Genomic DNA, 21,772 nt, shown 5'->3' on the forward strand with positions numbered 1-21,772 from the left:
TTTGGTGATTATTAGGCTTTGCAGGTTTGGTTCCCAACTCCAAAGGTCGTGAGCTGTGCAGCGTGGAGGAAGGGTCTGGCGTTGAGGCCTGTTTGTTGTGGGGTGGCTCTAAAGGGGGCCCACTGGGATCATTAGGACCATTCTCATTGACGCTGATGATATATTAAGTTGTATCCAACTCATGATAATATATTCATGTATTATCAAAGAAGAGTAAAAGTAAGAAAAGAAGAAATAGTTATTAGATACAAGAGAATTAAAATAGCTATTGCCAAATAAAATAAGATTAGAGACTCTTGAATTAAGGCTAATATAGAAGATAGGTGTTGAAAACATTGAAGATGACATCAATCTTATATATATATATATTTATTTATTTATTTATTGACTACAAATAAGGTCTTGTAGAAGCTTTCTAGCAACCATGAGGCTTGTGGCCTAAGCATTAAGTTTTAGGTAGCTTCCATTTTTTTATTACTATAATTTATATATTTTATTTTATTATTATAAATTTTATTATCTTTATTTTATTTTTTTTTTTGATTTTTTCTTTTCTTTAGAAGAATCTTCAATAACTTATAATACAATTAATAGTAAAAAATGTGAGCCAAGATTAGTCTTAACAATCATTGTAGTTTTGCAATTCAATCACAATCAAAGACATTCTACTTATTGAATCATCTCTATGAATTTTAAGCATTGCATTAAGTACTACCATCAAGAAATAAGATGTAGCAACAACCATCCAATATTAATATCAATTTCAAAAAAAAATTTATTAATAAATATATTTTAGATTATAAGTCTTAATTTTATAACCAATAATCAAATAAAATGATAAGAAGTAGCTTCTACCAATTCCCTATATAAATAATACTCCTATCTTAAAAGCATGTGCCAAACTCTAATATAAGAAAGGACAAGAGATAAGTAATAAGTGATTGTTGGACACCAAAAAAAATGGCTTAAAGAAATAGCATCAAAATGGTTGTACCAAGTTAAGGCAACTCACAAACAAGTAAAAATACTATAGAAAAATAACAACTTAATTGCAAGTTAGAAAAGAATAGCAACTATAATCTAAGAAGATTACTAGCAATGTGATTTTAAAAAGATTAGTAAGTACGTATCAAGGACATGAATCTTAAATAACTAAAAAATCAATATACTCTTGTGTCACTCAAAAAGACTATAAAATCACTTAAAGATAATATAATATTAAAATAAAATAATTATTACCAAAAACAAGAAGACTAGAAAGCCTTGAAACAAGACTAAAGACTAAAAAGGCATTGACAAGAGTGACAAAGGCTCTCGTCTTGCCTCTACCTATACTATCTAACTAAAAGCTACATGATAATGTTCTATATGACTTCCAACATGTGTCCAATTTACAAGACACATATCTAACTTACAAGATAAGTTTCTTATTTATATACCACCTAATTATCTTGTACCACAAGCTCTCAACACATGCGACACCTAGCTAACTACTTGGCTAAGTTTCTAACCTATCAATCAATTACAAATACACCTAAAATCAAGTCTATGTCTATAATGCTTCTAAGAAGTTTTGCTACAAGATAATATCAAAACTATCAATAATTATATTTTATTTAATACTTATTATTTGGATAAATATACATCTCTATGATATTATTCTTCTTTCTAGGAACAAATTCTATGAGGAATAGCAATCATATGGTGAGGAAGTCCAAAATGCAATAAATTATATTTGCCACATACTCTCATCTTTATTTCTTTTGAAGGTAGTTGATAGATCTTCTCAACCATCAATAATGTTTTAATCTAGAGCAATAAGATCACTTTGATATTTGATTAGTATTAAAGTTTTTGTAACTTTTCTTCATCTTAGTTTTGATAGATGTCATCAATAAAAAACATCAATCTTCTTTATTACATTTACAAGATTTTTAATTAGCTCTTATGTGCTTTCACTAATACCATATTCATACCAATGAATAAGATATTTCAACCTATTTTGGCATTGCTTTGAGTTTAAGACTACTTTAATCTTATATTCTTGATTATTATCCACTTTTATAAGAAGAAGTGGTATTTGTTGACTTTTTGATATATTTATTGCCTTGAATGGCTTAAGAAGAGATATATGGAACATGGGATAGATCTTTATAGACTTTGGTAGGTACAATCAATAAGCAATTGGATTGATCTATTTACAAATAAGAAATGGTCTAAGTCTATGGTAATATAATTTGTCATAAGGACAAATAGTCTTGATATTATAACAAAATAAGTTGCCAATATATCTTGTTGCTAATATAGAATTGAAGTTATTCTTTGTAATAAGCTTATGTATTGAATTTTTGTTGTTCTTGAGTTTTTTTTAGGTGTACCTTCATTATTACATGTAGCTCTAATAAATAATTTTTAAAATCTTTTATTGTATGATTATCAATTTTTGTAAAGTCAAAAATATCAAATTATAGATGATAGCCATAATTGGCAAAGAAAGGTATTTATTGAATAAAAGAATATATCATATTACTATAAGCAAATTCTGCTAATTGCAAAAGAGTTGTCCAATTATCTTATTAGTAATTGATGGTACACTTCAAATATTGCTCGAAAACATGATTCATCTTCTTCATTTGTTTATCAATTTGAAGATAGAAAATTGAAGATAGTTTTACATCCATTACTTGAATCTTAAAAAAAATTCTTCAAAATCATGATATAAATTGAGTCCCTCTTTCTAATATAATATTTCTTAATAATCCATAATATTAATATATATATATATATATATAATAGATATTTCTTTATCTATAATAAAATTTGTACATAATATAAAATATGCCATCTTGGTGAATTGATCTACTATTATAAATGTAAAGTCATAAGAATCTAAGATTGAAAGATCTATAATAAAATCTATAGAAACAAAAGACCATGATTATTTTGAAATAGGTAATGGCTGAAGAAGTCTATAAAATCAATGATAAGGAATTTTTGATCTTGAACAAATATCACATGATTGTACAAAATCTTTGATTATCTTTTATATTTGAGGCCACCAAAAATCTCTAAATATTAGCCCTAAAGTCTTTTTGTATCTAAAATATTTGGTTGATGGAAAGTCATAACGAGCTTGAAGAATATATAATTATATTTTACTTTTTGGAATATATAATTGTCCCTCAAAATAGATGAGATTATTCTTAAAGTTGAACTTAAAAGAATCATTAGACTTAGAAGAATTAGTTTGAATATCATTTACATGATGATGAAAGGATATATTTAATTGAACTTCCTTAAGAAAGATTGAATCAATAGTCAATGTTGATTTTACTACTCAAAAATGAAAATACTCCAATTTCAAGAGAATCATTCTTTGTTAATCAAAAGCTGCATTTTTTTTAGATACAAAGTAAGAACTTCTAAAAAAGATATTTGACAAAATTTGTTGTTTTTTGGATCAATAAGTGATCTTGAAATCAAATCATGATTAAAACATGCTCCAACAAGCTTGGCAATGATTCAAAATATGTACCAATATGAAATACTTGAGATTCTTATGGTTTCTATATGTAGTAACTAGACTAAAAGCACCTTCTAGATAATGGCATCATTCTTGAAATGAATCCATGATTATAAGAAGCTCTTTATTGTAAGTCTCATAGTTAAACTTGACCACTAAAAACTTCATAGAATGAAAAGGTACTAGGTGGATTCAATTGTGAACTTGATCTATTTGGTTCTTTCAATTGTACAATTTCTTGCCATAGAATTTGAACTTCATTGTTGACTTCTTCTATGGATATAGTAATAGTAAATCCATGATTCATATTAAAAATACATGAAATTTCTATTCTAAGAGTGGTGATAAACTTGTAGAAATCTACAATAGTTATAAATTTATTCTCACTTTTGCCAAGAGTAGCATCTACAATTTTTCCTTCCATAGACAATTCAAACAAATTCAAAAGTCAAATTAAAGAAAGGTAATTTAAAACCTCTAATATCAAATAAAAATTTCTACAAAGAGAAGAAATCTCCTTTTTTTAAAGAAAAAATTAATGTTAAAAAATTAATTATTAACTTAAAGATGAATAATCTGAAATCTTTAAAATATAATAATAGAAGTAAAATAATCCACTCATTTCTAAGACAAAACAAGAATAATGAATTAAGACTCTTGTCAAATTGTTAAGGACATGAATTTAAAAAAATAAAAGATCAGTACATTCTTAAATCACTCAAAAAGATTAAAAAATCACTCTAAGATGGTATAATATTAAACTAGAATGGTTATTACCAAAAATAAGAAGATTAAAAAGTCTTCTAATAAGATTAAAGACTAAAAGGTGTTGACAAGAGTGAAAAAGGCTTCATTCTTGCTTCTATATACTATCTAATTAGGAGCTATATAGCAACATTCTATAGGATGTCAAATATGTATCCAACTTGCAAGACATGTGTCTAACTTACAAGACAAGTTTCTTACTTGTGTATCACCTAATTAACTTATACCACAAGCTATCAACACTTAGCTAACTTGTTGGCCAAGTTTCTAATCTATCAATCAATTACAAGCATGTTTTAAGGCAATTGTATGTCTATGAAGCTTCTTAGAAGTTTTGCCATAAGATAGTATCAAATCTACCTACAATTATATTCTATCTAATACTTCTTATGTAAATAAATATATACGTCTATGATATTATTATAATTTTGATGTCATTTCCAAACAAATTGGATAATTTCACATCTTTAACTACCTTTGATATAAGTTGATACTCAAGCTTGACATCATTGACAAATAAATTGAAAAATCTTATATCTTTGATAATTTTTAATATGAATTGGTATTGAAGCTTGACATTACAACCAAATCAATTTGATAACCTTACATTTATGATTTCTATTAAAATATGTTGGTACTCAAGATTGACATCATTGCCAAATAAATTGAGCAACTTCACATCCTTAAATATTTTTGATACAAGTTGGTATTTAAGATTGACATTATTGCTAAATAAATTGGACAATATCACATCTTTAACTTAGATTAGAATTAAGAATTTAAGATTATTAATTAATAGAGAAGTTAATGAAATCATATTCTTAATTTATATAGAAAGGTGCAAGTACAATCAAAGAAGTCAAAAATCAAAAAAGAATAATTCTTGAGTCTTATGTTAAGGGCCTTTAGCCCTAGATATTTGATTGGTAGATGAAACACTAAAATGTCCTACAAAAGAGCCACATTCAATCCACTACTACTAATTCTTGGCTCCAAGTTAGAAATGTCCCTTTTGTCAATCTTCTCTTACACATCTCTTTAGACATTCCAAGTGTTCATCTCTTCCTTGTGAACTAGTTTCTTTCAGAGAGCCGCAATTGTTTCTACTAAAGACATTTTTAGCATGTGTCCTTGCATTTGATATTTTGCAGGTTTTCATTTCAGCAGACAGCTTTATGCTAGGATTTTGGATCGATGATGTTTCAAGTTATGCTGTTGGTTAGGTAATTTGCTCAGCAGGAATAAGAAAATTAGTCTCAAATCTACGGGTGTTAATTGCACACCATGTGTCAAACAATTGCACTCTATCTTGACTTGCATGTTAGAATAAGGGTCATTTTTAATTGAATGTGATTTGCAGCATTGTATGGCTAGCTTGCAACTCAATCTCCGGCCAGAGCTTATCAAGTATTGTTTATATCCGAAATTAGCCGTCTGGCTCCAACAATCAGAAATGTACGAGGTGGACGCCTTTTTCATCAGGTATGTCACAAGTATTCAGATCTGTTTTTATTTAACCACAGATCTATTGACTATAGCATACAAAGTAAAACCTGGTGTGTAGAAACATCGAACAGATGCAATTTTATCATAATTTTCGTGCACGCCATTATCATCTTGATTTACCAGTTTTCACCCAAGCTTGAAATGTTTGTCTTTGGATGTCGCATTCTTTGGACAACTTTCTCCCCAAGTTTCAAACTCTGAAGTTGATAAAATTGAATTTCTCATGGACATCCTGCAATTAAATATTGAATCACTCACTCATAAGACTTAAAAACGGTATGTTCAATATTTGATGTGAGCATTACGTCCCAATGCATCAAGATTTGTACCAACAATATTTCACTCCAATTCTATTACATTAACATTGTGGCACTAAGCATCACCGTGTGCACGAATGGTACCAATACACAAACAGGAGATTTAGCAACTTGCAACTCACCGAAGACTGCGTAGTTGACTGCCAAAATCCTCTGAAAACTGTTCAAGTTCTTTTTCTATCTTCTGATTAGCAAACAAAAGTTCTCAGATTCTTTTGAAATCACGTTAACATGTCTGAAGTCTTTAGGGCGTTGCAGCAATATGTAAGTGTCCTAACAAGGTCACAGTAGAAAGAGCAGCACATCACGGAGAGCAAGAATTATCCACTAGATGATAATTAGCGAGAAGATGTTTGCCAAGCGAAATGAACCAAGTGATACCTGCAGTTTAGCAACGCAATCTCCTCGGTGCCAGTTTGGGGCCACTAGAGAAAGAGTTTCCTGAAGATCCCACATGCTCCCTCGATGAACAGGTCTACAGAAAAATTTGTTCGACAATCATGAAGTTTTTGATGTCCTCTGCATTTTGTGTTTGCAAATTGAGACAATAATTGAAAAATTCGCAATTTTAACTATGCTTCTTGTAGGAAGGTGCAAACAAAAGCATACTTGTGTTTCGAATTACCGGCATATCACGAAATAAAGCCTCTTCTAAAACTTCTTTAGTGTTGTATATACCGTAGTTGCAGGCATTCTCTCCCATGACCATCTCATCTGACTCTTTTGATGCAGAATTTGACCTAGAATAAGAATTGTCGAAGTGAATTGGATTGGTCTGCACAAGAATTACATGGTTTAAAACACACAATCCTACGGAACTCCAGTCTGGACAAATGCCTTGCAGTTCTGAATAAAACGAAGAACATGCAGGTACCTTTCTGTGAAACGAAGGCTCGTAGCCCTGCATGACACACCACGGCATCAATGTTTTAGCAAAGAAACAAACCTAAATAGCTATCAGTTTCTCTGTTTACACAATTTTGGTACTCACACATAGGTGAAACCATTACAACACAAACTGCTGTTGAAAGATGTTATGCCAACTGGAAGTTGAAACTAAGGATACCTCTCCTCGTCGAGACAACTGTGATTGTGCAACTGAATCACCCTCTGCCTGCAATCATGTTCCCAAGAGACATGAGTAAATTTAGTGGGCAGTGAATGGTTGTGCATTCGTATTTGACTTTGTCTTTCCACAGTCTATTGATCAAGTAAATCATTGCTAAACACGAGAAGGTTTTGTAAAGACAAACGACTTTGGGTCCAAGTATTCTCATCGTGTGAGACATGCGGTCCGACCAAGCAGTTATCCCGAAACCTGAGTTTGCCGCACAAACACAGTCCGAGTGTTAATCACCAGGAAAATACCAACCACATCCAACAAAAACGGTCAAGAAAATGCCATGAAAATCAATAGTATGTTATCTTAATGACACGGAGAAACCTTAGGTAAGCTTATCAAAATACACCCGAAGCCGTTCTCTTGTTTTCAAATCTCTTGCATTCTCACACCGTTCTCGACAGAATATCAGAGCTCAGATGCTTTACATCTCTTCACCATCCAGAAAACTCCACAAAAATTACAAACACATGAACCAGCAATCCAGGACTACCTCAATTGCGCACAATCCATTAAAGCGATATGAAACTGCCCTTCAACAAAATTTCTGCAGCACATACAGAAGACTCCCTCGTTCATTCTCCAAGCAAGAGCCACGACCCCGGTATGTGGGCCACACCCTTAATGATCCATAGGGACCATGACAAATCATGGGTGATCCCAAGAAAATCTGCAATGACGAATTTGGGACAGTACAGACTTGAGGGGAGATATACAAAAAACAGCAGATGGTGAGTGGGAGATAGTGCAAAGGAAACCTGGGGGAGAGGTTTGATGGGGGATGAAAATCGAGGGATAGAAGCTTATGAATTGGGTCACTATGTAGAGATTTCGAAGGGGTCCCTCCCAGTTGAAGTACCACATTTTGGTCACCTTAACCACCACAATATCTCATAATTCCCAGCACCTTCAAATATCCTAAACGATGAAATCCCACTCAAACTCAAACTCAAACTCAAAATCTTCACTTAAACTCAGCAGCAATCGAAATCCACGAAACAAAGACAACCCACGACCTCTCTAACCAAAAAAAGTTTGTCTGCTTGCACCTCCAGACAAAAAATTGCCAACGTGCGTAGTCAAAATTTTAACGTACGTTGTGTACAGACAAAATCGCTTAGAAGAGGGGGGGGGGGGGGGGGGGGTGAAATCATGGTGGCTTGCGATTCGTTGCCATTACCTTTCAAAGTCCTTCACATCAGAAAATTTGAAGACTCTGCAACCCTGTGTCGATAGAGCTCAAAAGTAGTGGCAGAGAAAAGCTAACGAGGATGATCAGCCAGCCAACTAACAGTAAGAATTCAATTCGCCGACTCAGTCATGAAGCGGACAACAGTTTTCAATCGTTGAAAACTGCCGCTCCTCGAAACCAGCAGATAAATCAATATATATGTTTTCATTCTCCTGCAGCCAGACTGACTCTGCCTCCGTGACCAGCGGTTTCCTATGCCTGTCTCCACGGCGCGTGTGACCGCTGAGGAACTGCACCCGATGTGACCTATGAACGTGGAGGGTCTATAACCTTCGAAGTCCCATGACCGCCTCAGCATTGTGTTCTTCCTTCCATCTCCGCTCCGTGTCGGTGACATTATTCTTCAAATCAAGGACCCCCCCCCCCCTCACCCCTTTGTTTTGTGTTCCTATGTTTAGGTCACAAGCACGTTAATTAGTTTTTGGAAATTAAAAATTCTCCTAACATTGCATCTTAAGTTTATTACTAAGCTTTGGTTTTGAAAAACCAATTTATCTCCATTGAAACAATTCTATAAAAAAATAAAAATAAAAATAAATAATGGAAACTGATTTAATTTTGGATCGATTTATTTTATTTTATTTTATTTTTTAATGCAATCAATTTGAGAGCATGTTCTGTCTTTGATAGGTAGGAAGGATGAAGTTGTTTATATGAATTTGAAAGCTGCTGTTTGTAGTAATTACAAAAATCAAAAAAATATATATATATATATATATATATATGTCATATTCAAGGTAATTATTAGTTATTCAACATATGTGTTTTCAATTACCTACTTTATAAATATCTTTCACAACAACATCAATTATTTTCAACAATCTTAAGACAAAAAGAGTTCAATGTCAATTATTTTTTGTCTCATTTGTTGGTGTTTTTATATCAACACTTATGCATAATTGATTATGTATGTACATATATTCAAAAGAAAGAAAGGAAAGAAATAATAGGGAATTAAGACAAGATGCTCTAAAATCCTAATCTTGGAAACTTTAAAGAAAATATAAAAAACATTATCCATGTATTAATCATGAATTTTTAATTATGCATGTATTAATCATGAATTTTTAATTATGTACTGGATGAAATTTTAATCATGTTTTTTTTACTTCAATCTCATGATTTAATCAAAATACTAACATTCTTAAAATAACCAAAAAGCCAAATAAACATGTAATAAGCTCTACTTTTGTAAAAATATTTATGAAACACATACACACAAATGCATCTATAATTTATGATGAAAATATACACATTGCTATTTTCTTTTTTTTTTTTTCAACTCAAATCATAATACAAAGTAACATTATAATATGTTGAGGATGTTAGATAGTATCAAAATCAAATATCTAAAGATGAATTTCAACTATTGTATCAAATAATTTTGTCTTGTCAACTCTATCTTATAGTACATGAGTCTAAGTACATACATTTATAGGTTCAAAATAAGTCTTCTTAGTTAACATCAGTGTATGTTAATTAGAATATATATATATATATATATATATATACACACACATTTACGAAATTGTTAAATCGATCAACCAATTCTAACCATCATGAAAAAAATTCTCCATTGCAAGATTCATATTGGTTGAAAACATTTGAAAAAATAATTGGATCTACAAATAAGGATGATGGGTGGGTTGATTTAATAAATTTATGGATTAATTTAATAATTCTTAATATTTATGCACACATTAAAGTTCTAATGTGCAAAAATATTTTGAGTAGTATTGGACTAAATCATCTACAATCATGGAGAGGATTCAACTCACTCAAGCAATAATATAATTGTCAAGGACAAGACCTCGATAAAAAGAAATTAAGACAAGTGAGCCTTCACTCGAAGTAAGGTAACAAAATATAAATAAACAAGTATGTATATTGAAAGAGAAACTGGAATGGCTATTGCCAAAAGACAAGAAAACTAGAGACCCTTGAAACTAGACTAGAAGCAAGAAAAGAATTGACAAGAGTGAAGAAGGCTTCACTCTTGTCTCTATATATACTATCTAACTAGGGGCTACGTGGCGACGTTCTATAGGACCTCCAATATGTGTTGACTTTGTTGGATACATGCCTTGACTTACAAAGCAAGTTTTTCTACGTGTGGGCCACATAGGTAACTTAATCTTCAAGCTAATAATATATGTGGCACATGGCCAACTTGTTGACTATGTTTTTAATCCAAAAAGTCAATTAAAGACATCTATGAAGTCAAATCAATATCTATGAAGCTTCTAAGAAGCTTCCATATTAAATACTATAGAAGTAACTTACTTTTACCTACTTTTACTTACTTCCATCTATTTGTATATGTAATAACTAGCTTACATGAGTATGTCCATGACATTACCCCCTCTTCTAAGAACAAGTTCCATGAGGAGCGGTCATCATATGTTGAAGAAATCTATGATGCGACGAATTATATTTGCCACATACTCTAATCTTTGTTCTCTTCGAAGATGATTGATAGGGCCTCTCAACCATCGATAGTGTCTCATACTAGGGCAGGAATACCACCTAGTTATTTGATCATTGTTGAGGCCTTCATAACTTCCTTTGAATAGAACATTTGGAACACCATCAAGAATTATTCCTATCTCTAGTAAAATCACCAAACATTGGGAGTCCCTTCCCAAGTCGTGATACCAAACGCGTTGTATCTCGCCATCTATTCGAGGAAGAACATGTCGTTTTTGAAGATCTTTATCTCGATTGCATCGTCTTGAAGGTTGTGACAATTGTAATGTCTCGTCCAGTAGATCAACAAATGAAGGCTCTTGAGTTGAATCCGTTGATTGTTGATTCTCTATATCCTGAGTGTCACTACTGCAAAGAAGCTACGAACAAAGATTGAAAGTAGAATGTTATCTTGTCTAGATGTTGTTTCTTTTATAAAGAAGGTTTTCATCTTGATTTTGATGGATGTCGTCGATGAAAAGCCTCCACCGCCTTTGCTGCATTTGTAAGATTCTTTATTAGCTCCCATGTGTGTTCACTAATATCATATCCGCGTCAATGGACAAGATATTCCAATTTATTTTGGCGCCACCTTGAATCTAAGACTTCTTCTATTTCAAACTCTTTATTATTGTCCACTTCTATAGGAGGAGGTGGAGCTTGTCGTCTTCTTGGTATGTCCACTATCTTGTATGGTTCAAGAAGAGACACGTGGAATATCGGATGGATTTTCATTGACTCCGATAGATGTAAACGATATGCAACTGGATTGATTTGTGCAGAAATAGAAAATGGTCTAAATCTTCGATAGTCTAATTTATCACAAGGACGAGTGGTCTTGATATTGTGACGAAGTAGCCATACCTTATCACCCAAGAGGAATGGTGGTTGTTCCTTTCGATAGACATCCGCATTGACCTTTTGTTGTTCTTGAGCCTCTTTTAACTACGCCTTCATCGTTGCATGTAGCTTTGATAAATGAATCGCCAAATCTTTTGCAGTAGGATTATCAACTTTTGAAAAGTCAAAAGTATCAAGTCTTGGATGATAACCATAATTAGCAAAGAAAAGTATTTATTTTGTAGAAGAATGTATCGTGTTATTATGAGCAAACTCTACCAATGGCAAAAGAGTTGTCCAATAATCTTATTGATAATTAATGTTACATCTTAAATATTGCTCCAAAACTTGATTAATACGCTCCGTTTGTCCATCAGTTTGAAGATGGAATGTCGAAGATAGTTTTATATCCACTTTTAGAATCTTGAAAAAAATCCACCAAAATCTTGATACAAATTGAGTTCCCCTATCTGATATAATATCCTTGGATAATCCATGATAGTGATAGATATTGTCAAGAAAGAGCTTAGCTGTTTCTTCACCTGTGATAGATTTTGTACATGGTATAAAACGTGCCATCTTAGTAAAACGATCTACTATCGCGAATATAGACTCATAAGAATCTGAGATTGGAAGATCCGTAATGAAGTCCATAGAAACAAAAGACCATGGTTGTTCTTGAATGGATAATGGCTGAAGAAGTCCAAAAGGTCAATGACGAGGAGTTTTTGATCTTGAGCAAACATCACATGATTGTACAAAATCTTTGACTGCCTTCCACATTTGAGGCCACCAAAAATCCCTAGATATTAGCTCCAAAGTCTTATTATATCCAAAATGTCCTGCTGCTGGAAAGTCATGACGAGCATGAAAAATACGTAAACATGTTTCTCCTTTTGGAACATATAGGCATCCTTCAAAATAGAGTAGGTTGTTCTTGAATTCAAATTTAGAAGAATCATGAGATTTAGAAGAATTATTCTTAATATCATGAACAAGAGGGTCTGAAGACATACTTAACTAGACTTGCTTAAGAAAAGTTAAATTAACAGTCAATGTTGATTTTATTGCTCGAAGATGAAATTGCTCCAACTTCAAGAGAACTGTTCTTTGTTGCTCAAACGCTACATCTCTTTCTTTTGGTACAAGATAAGAACGTCTAGACAAGGCATCGGACAAACCTTATTATTTTTCTGGCCGATAAGTGATGATGAACTCGAATCTTGATAAAGACATGTTCTAATGAGCTTGACAACGATTTAATATGCATGCTAACATAAAATACTAGAGGTTCTTGTGATCCATATACACGGTGCCTGGACTAGAAGCGCCTTCTAGATAATGATGCCATTCTTGAAAAGAACCCACGATTGCAAGAAGTTCTTAATTGTGGATTTCATAATTGATTTCTGTTGCTAAGAATTTTCTTGAATGAAAGGCTACTAGATGAAGTTTGTCATCTGTTCCCATTTGTGATAAAACCACACCCAGAGCAAAGTCTGATGCATCTGTTTTCATAAAGAATGCTTTGGAAAAATCAACACGATACAAGATTGGTGCAAAAACAAACGTTGTCTTCAAAGATTCAAAAGCAACTTCCGCTTCTTGATTCCATTGGAGTTTGTCTTTATAAGTCAAACGTATAAATAGAGCTGCAACTCGAGAAAAGTCTTTGATGAAGATCTGATAGTAGTTAGCAAATCCCAAAAAGCAGTGGACATCTCTTACCATTTTGGAGATCTTCCAATCTAAAATAGTTTGAATTTTCTTAGGATCCATCATAAGTCCATCATTTGAAATGATGTAACCTAAGAAATCGACTTGAGTAGTGTGGAATATCCACTTTTCTATCTTGGCATAGAGTCTTGCAGCTCTTAATTTTTGTAACACATGACAAACATGAAGTTCATGTTCTTCTGGATTCTTAGAATAGATCAAGATGTCGTCTAGATAACAGACCACAAAATTGTCCAAAAACTCTCAAAAAACATCATTCATTAGATGTTGAAAAGCTGTTGGTGCATTTGTAAGTCCAAAAGGCATGACATTGTATTCAAAATATCCATACCTAGTTCAAAACGCAGTCTTCCATTCATCTCCTTCTTTGATGCGTAGTAGATTGTATGCTCCTTGGAGATCTATTTTTGTATAGATCTTAGGTTGAATCAGCTGATCAAGAAGTCCAGATATTAAAGGTAGTGGATACCTGTTCTTCATGGTAATCTTATTGAGTCCTCGATAATCAACACACATCAGCAATGATCCATCTTTTTTCTTCACAAATAGAATTGGAGCTCCTGCAAGAGATTTAAAATGGCATATGAAATTCTTGGCTAGATTTTCTTCAATATACTCCTTGAGTTCAGTCAATTCATTTGTGATAAACTGTAGATTGGTCCGAATGGTGGTTGTGCTCCTTCTTGAAGGTCAATTGAACAATCATAAGGACGATGTTCCGGGAGTGTATCTGCATTCTTTTTTTTGAATACATCTTCAAATTCTTGATATTTGCTTGGAATGCTACTTGAATTCTTTACACCAGTAAAAACTGGTGTAGTATAATTAATATATGGTGATTCTTTCATAGCAGCATGCAAAAAAGCTTTTACACCTATAAATACGAGTTTAATTGAACTAGACTTATGACTATCTACTTGATTAACTACACTGTTAGTTATACTTTTAGAGAAAGTAAGAGTTTGGAAAATCTAATTTATTTGAGGGTTGTATTTTTTTAACCACAATAAACCTAAAATGATTGGATTAGAGGGAGATCTAATGATATTAAATACTACAAAGCTATTATGACCATTGATTATTACTTCTATAGGAAGGGTTTCGTGAGTAATATCTCTAAAAGACAATGGACGACCATCTATGACTTCTACATGAATAGGTTTAGTTTTCTTTACTAAAGATATGCTATGTCTTTTAGTAAATTCTTCATCTAAGAAACATGCTAAGGCTCCTGAATCTAACAAGGCAGAGGCTTTGTAATATTTAAGTCCTAAAATAACATTTAATGTAAAAGAAGGAGAGGGCTCTGAGGAGAGAATAGGACCTTTACTAGATGTTGTGCAAAGTTCCAGCCGCACGGTCCCTATTGTAGCTGGATAAACTCGTTTTCTAACATATTTTCTTCTTTCATAGCCATGCTCCTCATTTTGTGATTACGTCATTTCTTTAACCAATGTTGAGTAGTATGCTTTGGTTCTCCACAATATAAACATAATCCTTCTTGACGACGACGAGTCTTTTCTTGCTCAATAAGAGATTTGAAACGTATTGCATCAATTTGCATATCCTCTACTTCCGAATGTATGTGTTGAGGAGCTGTTAGTGTTGCCATTGAATTATAGTAACGTTGAGGTCAGTTCTCAGATCGAAATTCAAAAAGGTGATTGTCGCACTTCATAGCAAAGTCAATTGCTTGACTCAATGTTTGAGGATCAGGTAAGTTGAGCATTAATTTTTTTACCTCATATTGTAATCCGTAGAGAAATTGGCTAATAAGTGCAGCATCATCCCACTTGATATCAATTGCAAGTTGTCAAAATTGTGAAGCGTACAATGTTACTGATCGATTGCCTTGTCGTAAGATATGGATCTTATTGGTTGCAACACGAATTGCATCATGTTCTCCATACATAGATCGAAACTCCGCCAAAAAAGCCTCTAGATTATCTAATATTGGATCTCGTCGTTCAAGAAACGATGAAAACCATGATAGTGCTGAACCTGAAAGAAGCATACCAATGAATCTAACTTGCGATCTTGGAGTTAGATAGCTTTGGAATTGAAGTTCAATCACAAGTTGTACTTGATTGATAAATCCTCAAAACTTGGATCTGGTGCCATCAAACATCTTGGGTAGGGCAATTCTTGGTTCTCTAATACTGAAAGGGCGTTCCACCATAGGAGAAAGGACATGATTTGGTGCAGATATTGAAGCAGCTCCAACCATTTCTATATCTTCACTTCCTACCAATCTTGTTGCTCTTTGTAGTGGTAAATTAAGTTGATGCATCGCAAGCATTAACTTCCTCAATTGCTCTTGCATTTGTGCCATTGCACTCTTCATTTCAACAAGTTCTGCTATGATAACACTTAGAAAAGAAAAGATGTCTAATATCGCTCAAGACAAATAGAAGAAGGACTTGAGAACAAAGAAAATACTAAGGACAATATCAGTTTAGAAGAGGGTAATCCGTAACTTCTAATATGCTTATATCTTATCAAGAAAAAGGGGTAACTTACTCTTAATCAAGATTAGACAAAGCTCTGATATTGTAGGTGTACTCTTGTCAATCTGTCAAGGACAAGAACTCGATAAAAAGAAATTCAGAGAAGTAAGCCTTTACTTGAAGAAAGGTAACAAAATATAAATAAACAAGTATGTATATTGAAAGAGAAACTGGAATGGCTATTACCAAAAGACAAGAAAACTAGAGACCCTTGAAACTAGACTAGAAGCAAGAAAGGAGTTGACAAGAGTGAAGAAGGCTTCACTCTTGTTTTTTTATATACTATCTAACTAGAGGCTACGTGGCGACGTTCTATAGGACCTCCAATATGTGTTGACTTTGTAGGACACATGCCTTGTTTTACAAGGCAAGTTTTTCTATGTGTGGGCCACATAGTTAGCTTGATCTTCAAGCTAACAACATGTGTGGTACATGGCCAACTTGTTGACTACGTTTTTAATCCAAAAAGTCAATTACAGACACCTATGAAGTCAAAGCAGCATCTAAGAAGCTTCTAGAAAGCTTCTATATTAAATACTATAGAATTAACTTACTTTTATCTACTTTTACTTACTTCTACTTATTTGTATATGTAATTATTAGCTTACATGAGTATGTCCGTGACAACATGCCATTTAATGACTCGAATGATACATGTTCTTTCTTGAAGACTAACTTATAATAGACTTCATCACATATAGCAAAGGTATTATGTTCTTTGCATAAAGATGCTATAAGGCCTTATCCATGCTAAAGAAATACCTTATCAATAGGGTTGTGATGATTGTATTTAAGAATTGTCCAAGTTTTTTTGAGAGCACTATAAGATGCTCTTTCTGTGGTATAACAAAATTTGGAGCAAGCAACATAACTATTTTCAAGATTGCATAAGCCATGGATTCAACTGCTTGGTAAGAATCCTAGAATGGATTAAAGATTATAATCTTGTCTATGGAATTAACTAAATCTAATATTGTAGCATCAATTGCATCAATATAGCTTGATGTAATAGTTAAATTGGTTTCCAAGTTTACAACAATGCTACTATTTTTTCTTCAAGCTCTTTGCAATAGTTGCATTGAGTTGAGGTATATCAAAATCCCTCCTTTCTCTCTCCCTTCTTCTTCCCTCATGGGGAACTCAATTTGTATCAAGATTTTGGTGGATTTTGGAAGAAGAAGGGAGAGAGAAAGGAGGGATTTTGATATACCTCAACTCAATGCAACTATTGCAAAGAGCTTGAAGAAAAAATAGTAGCATTGTTGTAAACTTGGAAACCAATTTAACTATTACATCAAGCTATATTGATGCAATTGATGCTACAATATTAGATTTAGTTAATTCCATAGACAAGATTATAATCTTTAATCCATTCTAGGATTCTTACCAAGCAGTTGAATCCATGGCTTATGCAATCTTGAAAATAGTTATGTTGCTTGCTCCAAATTTTGTTATACCACAGAAAGAGCATCTTATAGTGCTCTCAAAAAAACTTGGACAATTCTTAAATACAATCATCACAACCCTATTGATAAGGTATTTCTTTAGCATGGATAAGGCCTTATAGCATCTTTATGCAAAGAACATAATACCTTTGCTATATGTGATGAAGTCTATTATAAGTTAGTCTTCAAGAAAGAACATGTATCATTCGAGTCATTAAATGGCATGTTGTCACGGACATACTCATGTAAGCTAATAATTACATATACAAATAAGTAGAAGTAAGTAAAAGTAGATAAAAGTAAGTTAATTCTATAGTATTTAATATAGAAGCTTTCTAGAAGCTTCTTAGATGCTGCTTTGACTTCATAGGTGTCTGTAATTGACTTTTTGGATTAAAAACGTAGTCAACAAGTTGGCCATGTACCACACATGTTGTTAGCTTGAAGATCAAGCTAACTATGTGGCCCACACATAGAAAAACTTGCCTTGTAAAACAAGGCATGTGTCCTACAAAGTCAACACATATTGGAGGTCCTATAGAACGTCGCCACGTAGCCTCTAGTTAGATAGTATATAAAAAAACAAGAGTGAAGCCTTCTTCACTCTTGTCAACTCCTTTCTTGCTTCTAGTCTAGTTTCAAGGGTCTCTAGTTTTCTTGTCTTTTGGTAATAGCCATTCCAGTTTCTCTTTCAATATACATACTTGTTTATTTATATTTTGTTACCTTTCTTCAAGTAAAGGCTTACTTCTCTGAATTTCTTTTTATCGAGTTCTTGTCCTTGACAGATTGACAAGAGTACACCTACAATATCAGAGCTTTGTCTAATCTTGATTAAGAGTAAGTTACCCCTTTTTCTTGATAAGATATAAGCATATTAGAAGTTACGGATTACCCTCTTCTAAACTGATATTGTCCTTAGTATTTTCTTTGTTCTCAAGTCCTTCTTCTATTTGTCTTGAGCGATATTAGACATCTTTTCTTTTCTAAGTGTTATCATAGCAGAACTTGTTGAAATGAAGAGTGCAATGGCACAAATGCAAGAGCAATTGAGGAAGTTAATGCTTGCGATGCATCAACTTAATTTACCACTACAAAGAGCAACAAGATTGGTAGGAAGTGAAGATATAGAAATGGTTGGAGCTGCTTCAATATCTGCACCAAATCATGTCCTTTCTCCTATGGTGGAACGCCCTTTCAGTATTAGAGAACCAAGAATTGCCCTACCCAAGATGTTTGATGGCACCAGATCCAAGTTTTGAGGATTTATCAATCAAGTACAACTTGTGATTGAACTTCAATTCCAAAGCTATCTAACTCCAAGATCGCAAGTTAGATTCATTGGTATGCTTCTTTCAGGTTCAGCACTATCATGGTTTTCATCGTTTCTTGAACGACGAGATCCAATATTAGATAATCTAGAGGCTTTTTTGGCGGAGTTTCGATCTATGTATGGAGAACATGATGCAATTCGTGTTGCAACCAATAAGATCCATATCTTACGACAAGGCAATCGATCAGTAACATTGTACGCTTCACAATTTTGACAACTTGCAATTGATATCAAGTGGGATGATGCTGCACTTATTAGCCAATTTCTCTACGGATTACAATATGAGGTAAAAAAATTAATGCTCAACTTACCTGATCCTCAAACATTGAGTCAAGCAATTGACTTTGCTATGAAGTGCGACAATCACCTTTTTGAATTTCGATCTGAGAACTGACCTCAACGTTACTATAATTCAATGGCAACACTAACAGCTCCTCAACACATACATTCGGAAGTAGAGGATATGCAAATTGATGCAATACGTTTCAAATCTCTTATTGAGCAAGAAAAGACTCGTCGTCGTCAAGAAGGATTATGTTTATATTGTGGAGAACCAAAGCATACTACTCAACATTGGTTAAAGAAATGACGTAATCACAAAATGAGGAGCATGGCTATGAAAGAAGAAAATATGTTAGAAAACGAGTTTATCCAGCTACAATAGGGACCGTGCGGCTGGAACTTTGCACAACATCTAGTAAAGGTCCTATTCTCTCCTCAGAGCCCTCTCCTTCTTTTACATTAAATGTTATTTTAGGACTTAAATATTACAAAGCCTCTGCCTTGTTAGATTCAGGAGCCTTAGCATGTTTCTTAGATGAAGAATTTACTAAAAGACATAGCATATCTTTAGTAAAGAAAACTAAACCTATTCATGTAGAAGTCATAGATGGTCGTCCATTGTCTTTTAGAGATATTACTCACGAAACCCTTCCTATAGAAGTAATAATCAATGGTCATAATAGCTTTGTAGTATTTAATATCATTAGATCTCCCTCTAATCCAATCATTTTAGGTTTATTGTGGTTAAAAAAATACAACCCTCAAATAAATTAGATTTTCCAAACTCTTACTTTCTCTAAAAGTATAACTAACAGTGTAGTTAATCAAGTAGATAGTCATAAGTCTAGTTCAATTAAACTCGTATTTATAGGTGTAAAAGCTTTTTTGCATGCTGCTATGAAAGAATCACCATATATTAATTATACTACACCAGTTTTTACTGGTGTAAAGAATTCAAGTAGCATTCCAAGCAAATATCAAGAATTTGAAGATGTATTCAAAAAAAAGAATGCAGATACACTCCCGGAACATCGTCCTTATGATTGTTCAATTGACCTTCAAGAAGGAGCACAACCACCATTCGGACCAATCTACAGTTTATCACAAATGAATTGACTGAACTCAAGGAGTATATTGAAGAAAATCTAGCCAAGAATTTCATATGCCATTTTAAATCTCTTGCAGGAGCTCCAATTCTATTTGTGAAGAAAAAAGATGGATCATTGCTGATGTGTGTTGATTATCGAGGACTCAATAAGATTACCATGAAGAACAGGTATCCACTACCTTTAATATCTGGACTTCTTGATCAGCTGATTCAACCTAAGATCTATACAAAAATAGATCTCCAAGGAGCATACAATCTACTACGCATCAAAGAAGGAGATGAATGGAAGACTGCGTTTTGAACTAGGTATGGATATTTTGAATACAATGTCATGCCTTTTGGACTTACAAATGCACCAACAGCTTTTCAACATCTAATGAATGATGTTTTTTGAGAGTTTTTGGACAATTTTGTGGTCTGTTATCTAGACGACATCTTGATCTATTCTAAGAATCCAGAAGAACATGAACTTCATGTTTGTCATGTGTTACAAAAATTAAGAGCTGCAAGACTCTATGCCAAGATAGAAAAGTGGATATTCCACACTACTCAAGTCGATTTCTTAGGTTACATCATTTCAAATGATGGACTTATGATGGATCCTAAGAAAATTCAAACTATTTTAGATTGGAAGATCTCCAAAATGGTAAGAGATGTCCACTGCTTTTTGGGATTTGCTAACTACTATCAGATCTTCATCAAAGACTTTTCTCGAGTTGCAGCTCTATTTATACGTTTGACTTATAAAGACAAACTCCAATGGAATCAAGAAGCGGAAGTTGCTTTTGAATCTTTGAAGACAACGTTTGTTTTTGCACCAATCTTGTATCGTGTTGATTTTTCCAAAGCATTCTTTATGAAAACAGATGCATCAGACTTTGCTCTGGGTGTGGTTTTATCACAAATGGGAACAGATGACAAACTTCATCTAGTAGCCTTTCATTCAAGAAAATTCTTAGCAACAGAAATCAATTATGAAATCCACAATTAAGAACTTCTTGCAATCGTGGGTTCTTTTCAAGAATGGCATCATTATCTAGAAGGCGCTTCTAGTCCAGGCACCGTGTATATGGATCACAAGAACCTCTAGTATTTTATGTTAGCATGCATATTAAATCGTTGTCAAGCTCATTAGAACATGTCTTTATCAAGATTCGAGTTCATCATCACTTATCGGCCAGAAAAATAATAAGGTTTGTCCGATGCCTTGTCTAGACGTTCTTATCTTGTACCAAAAGAAAGAGATGTAGCGTTTGAGCAACAAAGAACAGTTCTCTTGAAGTTGGAGCAATTTCATCTTCGAGCAATAAAATCAACATTGACTGTTAATTTAACTTTTCTTAAGCAAGTCTAGTTAAGTATGTCTTCAGACCCTCTTGTTCATGATATTAAGAATAATTCTTCTAAATCTCATGATTCTTCTAAATTTGAATTCAAGAACAACCTACTCTATTTTGAAGGATGCCTATATGTTCCAAAAGGAGAAACATGTTTACGTATTTTTCATGCTCGTCATGACTTTCCAGCAGCAGGACATTTTGGATATAATAAGACTTTGGAGCTAATATCTA

General features: G+C 33.2%; 1 protein-coding gene across 14 annotated transcripts; it reads right to left on the reverse strand.

The window, feature by feature from the left end:
* Positions 1–5,676: 5,676 nt before the first annotated feature.
* On the reverse strand, positions 5,677–8,632 carry LOC112292232 (uncharacterized). 14 transcript variants are annotated; one of them, XM_090256450.1, is made up of 9 exons: positions 8,412–8,581; positions 7,990–8,149; positions 7,368–7,429; positions 7,178–7,225; positions 6,986–7,012; positions 6,737–6,886; positions 6,493–6,552; positions 6,234–6,295; positions 5,677–6,026 (listed from the first exon to the last, which is right to left on the reverse strand). In XM_090256450.1, the coding sequence occupies exons 2-9, from the start codon at positions 8,093–8,095 to the stop codon at positions 5,921–5,923; spliced, it is 621 nt and encodes a 206-aa protein (XP_090112576.1). In that variant the 5' UTR covers positions 8,096–8,149; positions 8,412–8,581; the 3' UTR covers positions 5,677–5,920. The 14 variants fall into 14 exon arrangements, with proteins under 14 accessions (XP_090112576.1, XP_073395072.1, XP_073395071.1 ...); XM_073538971.2 differs by having other exon boundaries at positions 6,234–6,292; positions 7,365–7,429; positions 8,412–8,550; XM_073538970.2 differs by having other exon boundaries at positions 7,365–7,429; positions 8,412–8,550.
* Positions 8,633–21,772: the final 13,140 nt, after the last annotated feature.

The sequence above is a fragment of the Physcomitrium patens genome, chromosome 15 (assembly GCF_059467195.1).
Source record: "Physcomitrium patens ecotype Gransden chromosome 15, ASM5946719v1, whole genome shotgun sequence".
Lineage (NCBI taxonomy): Eukaryota > Viridiplantae > Streptophyta > Bryopsida > Funariales > Funariaceae > Physcomitrium > Physcomitrium patens.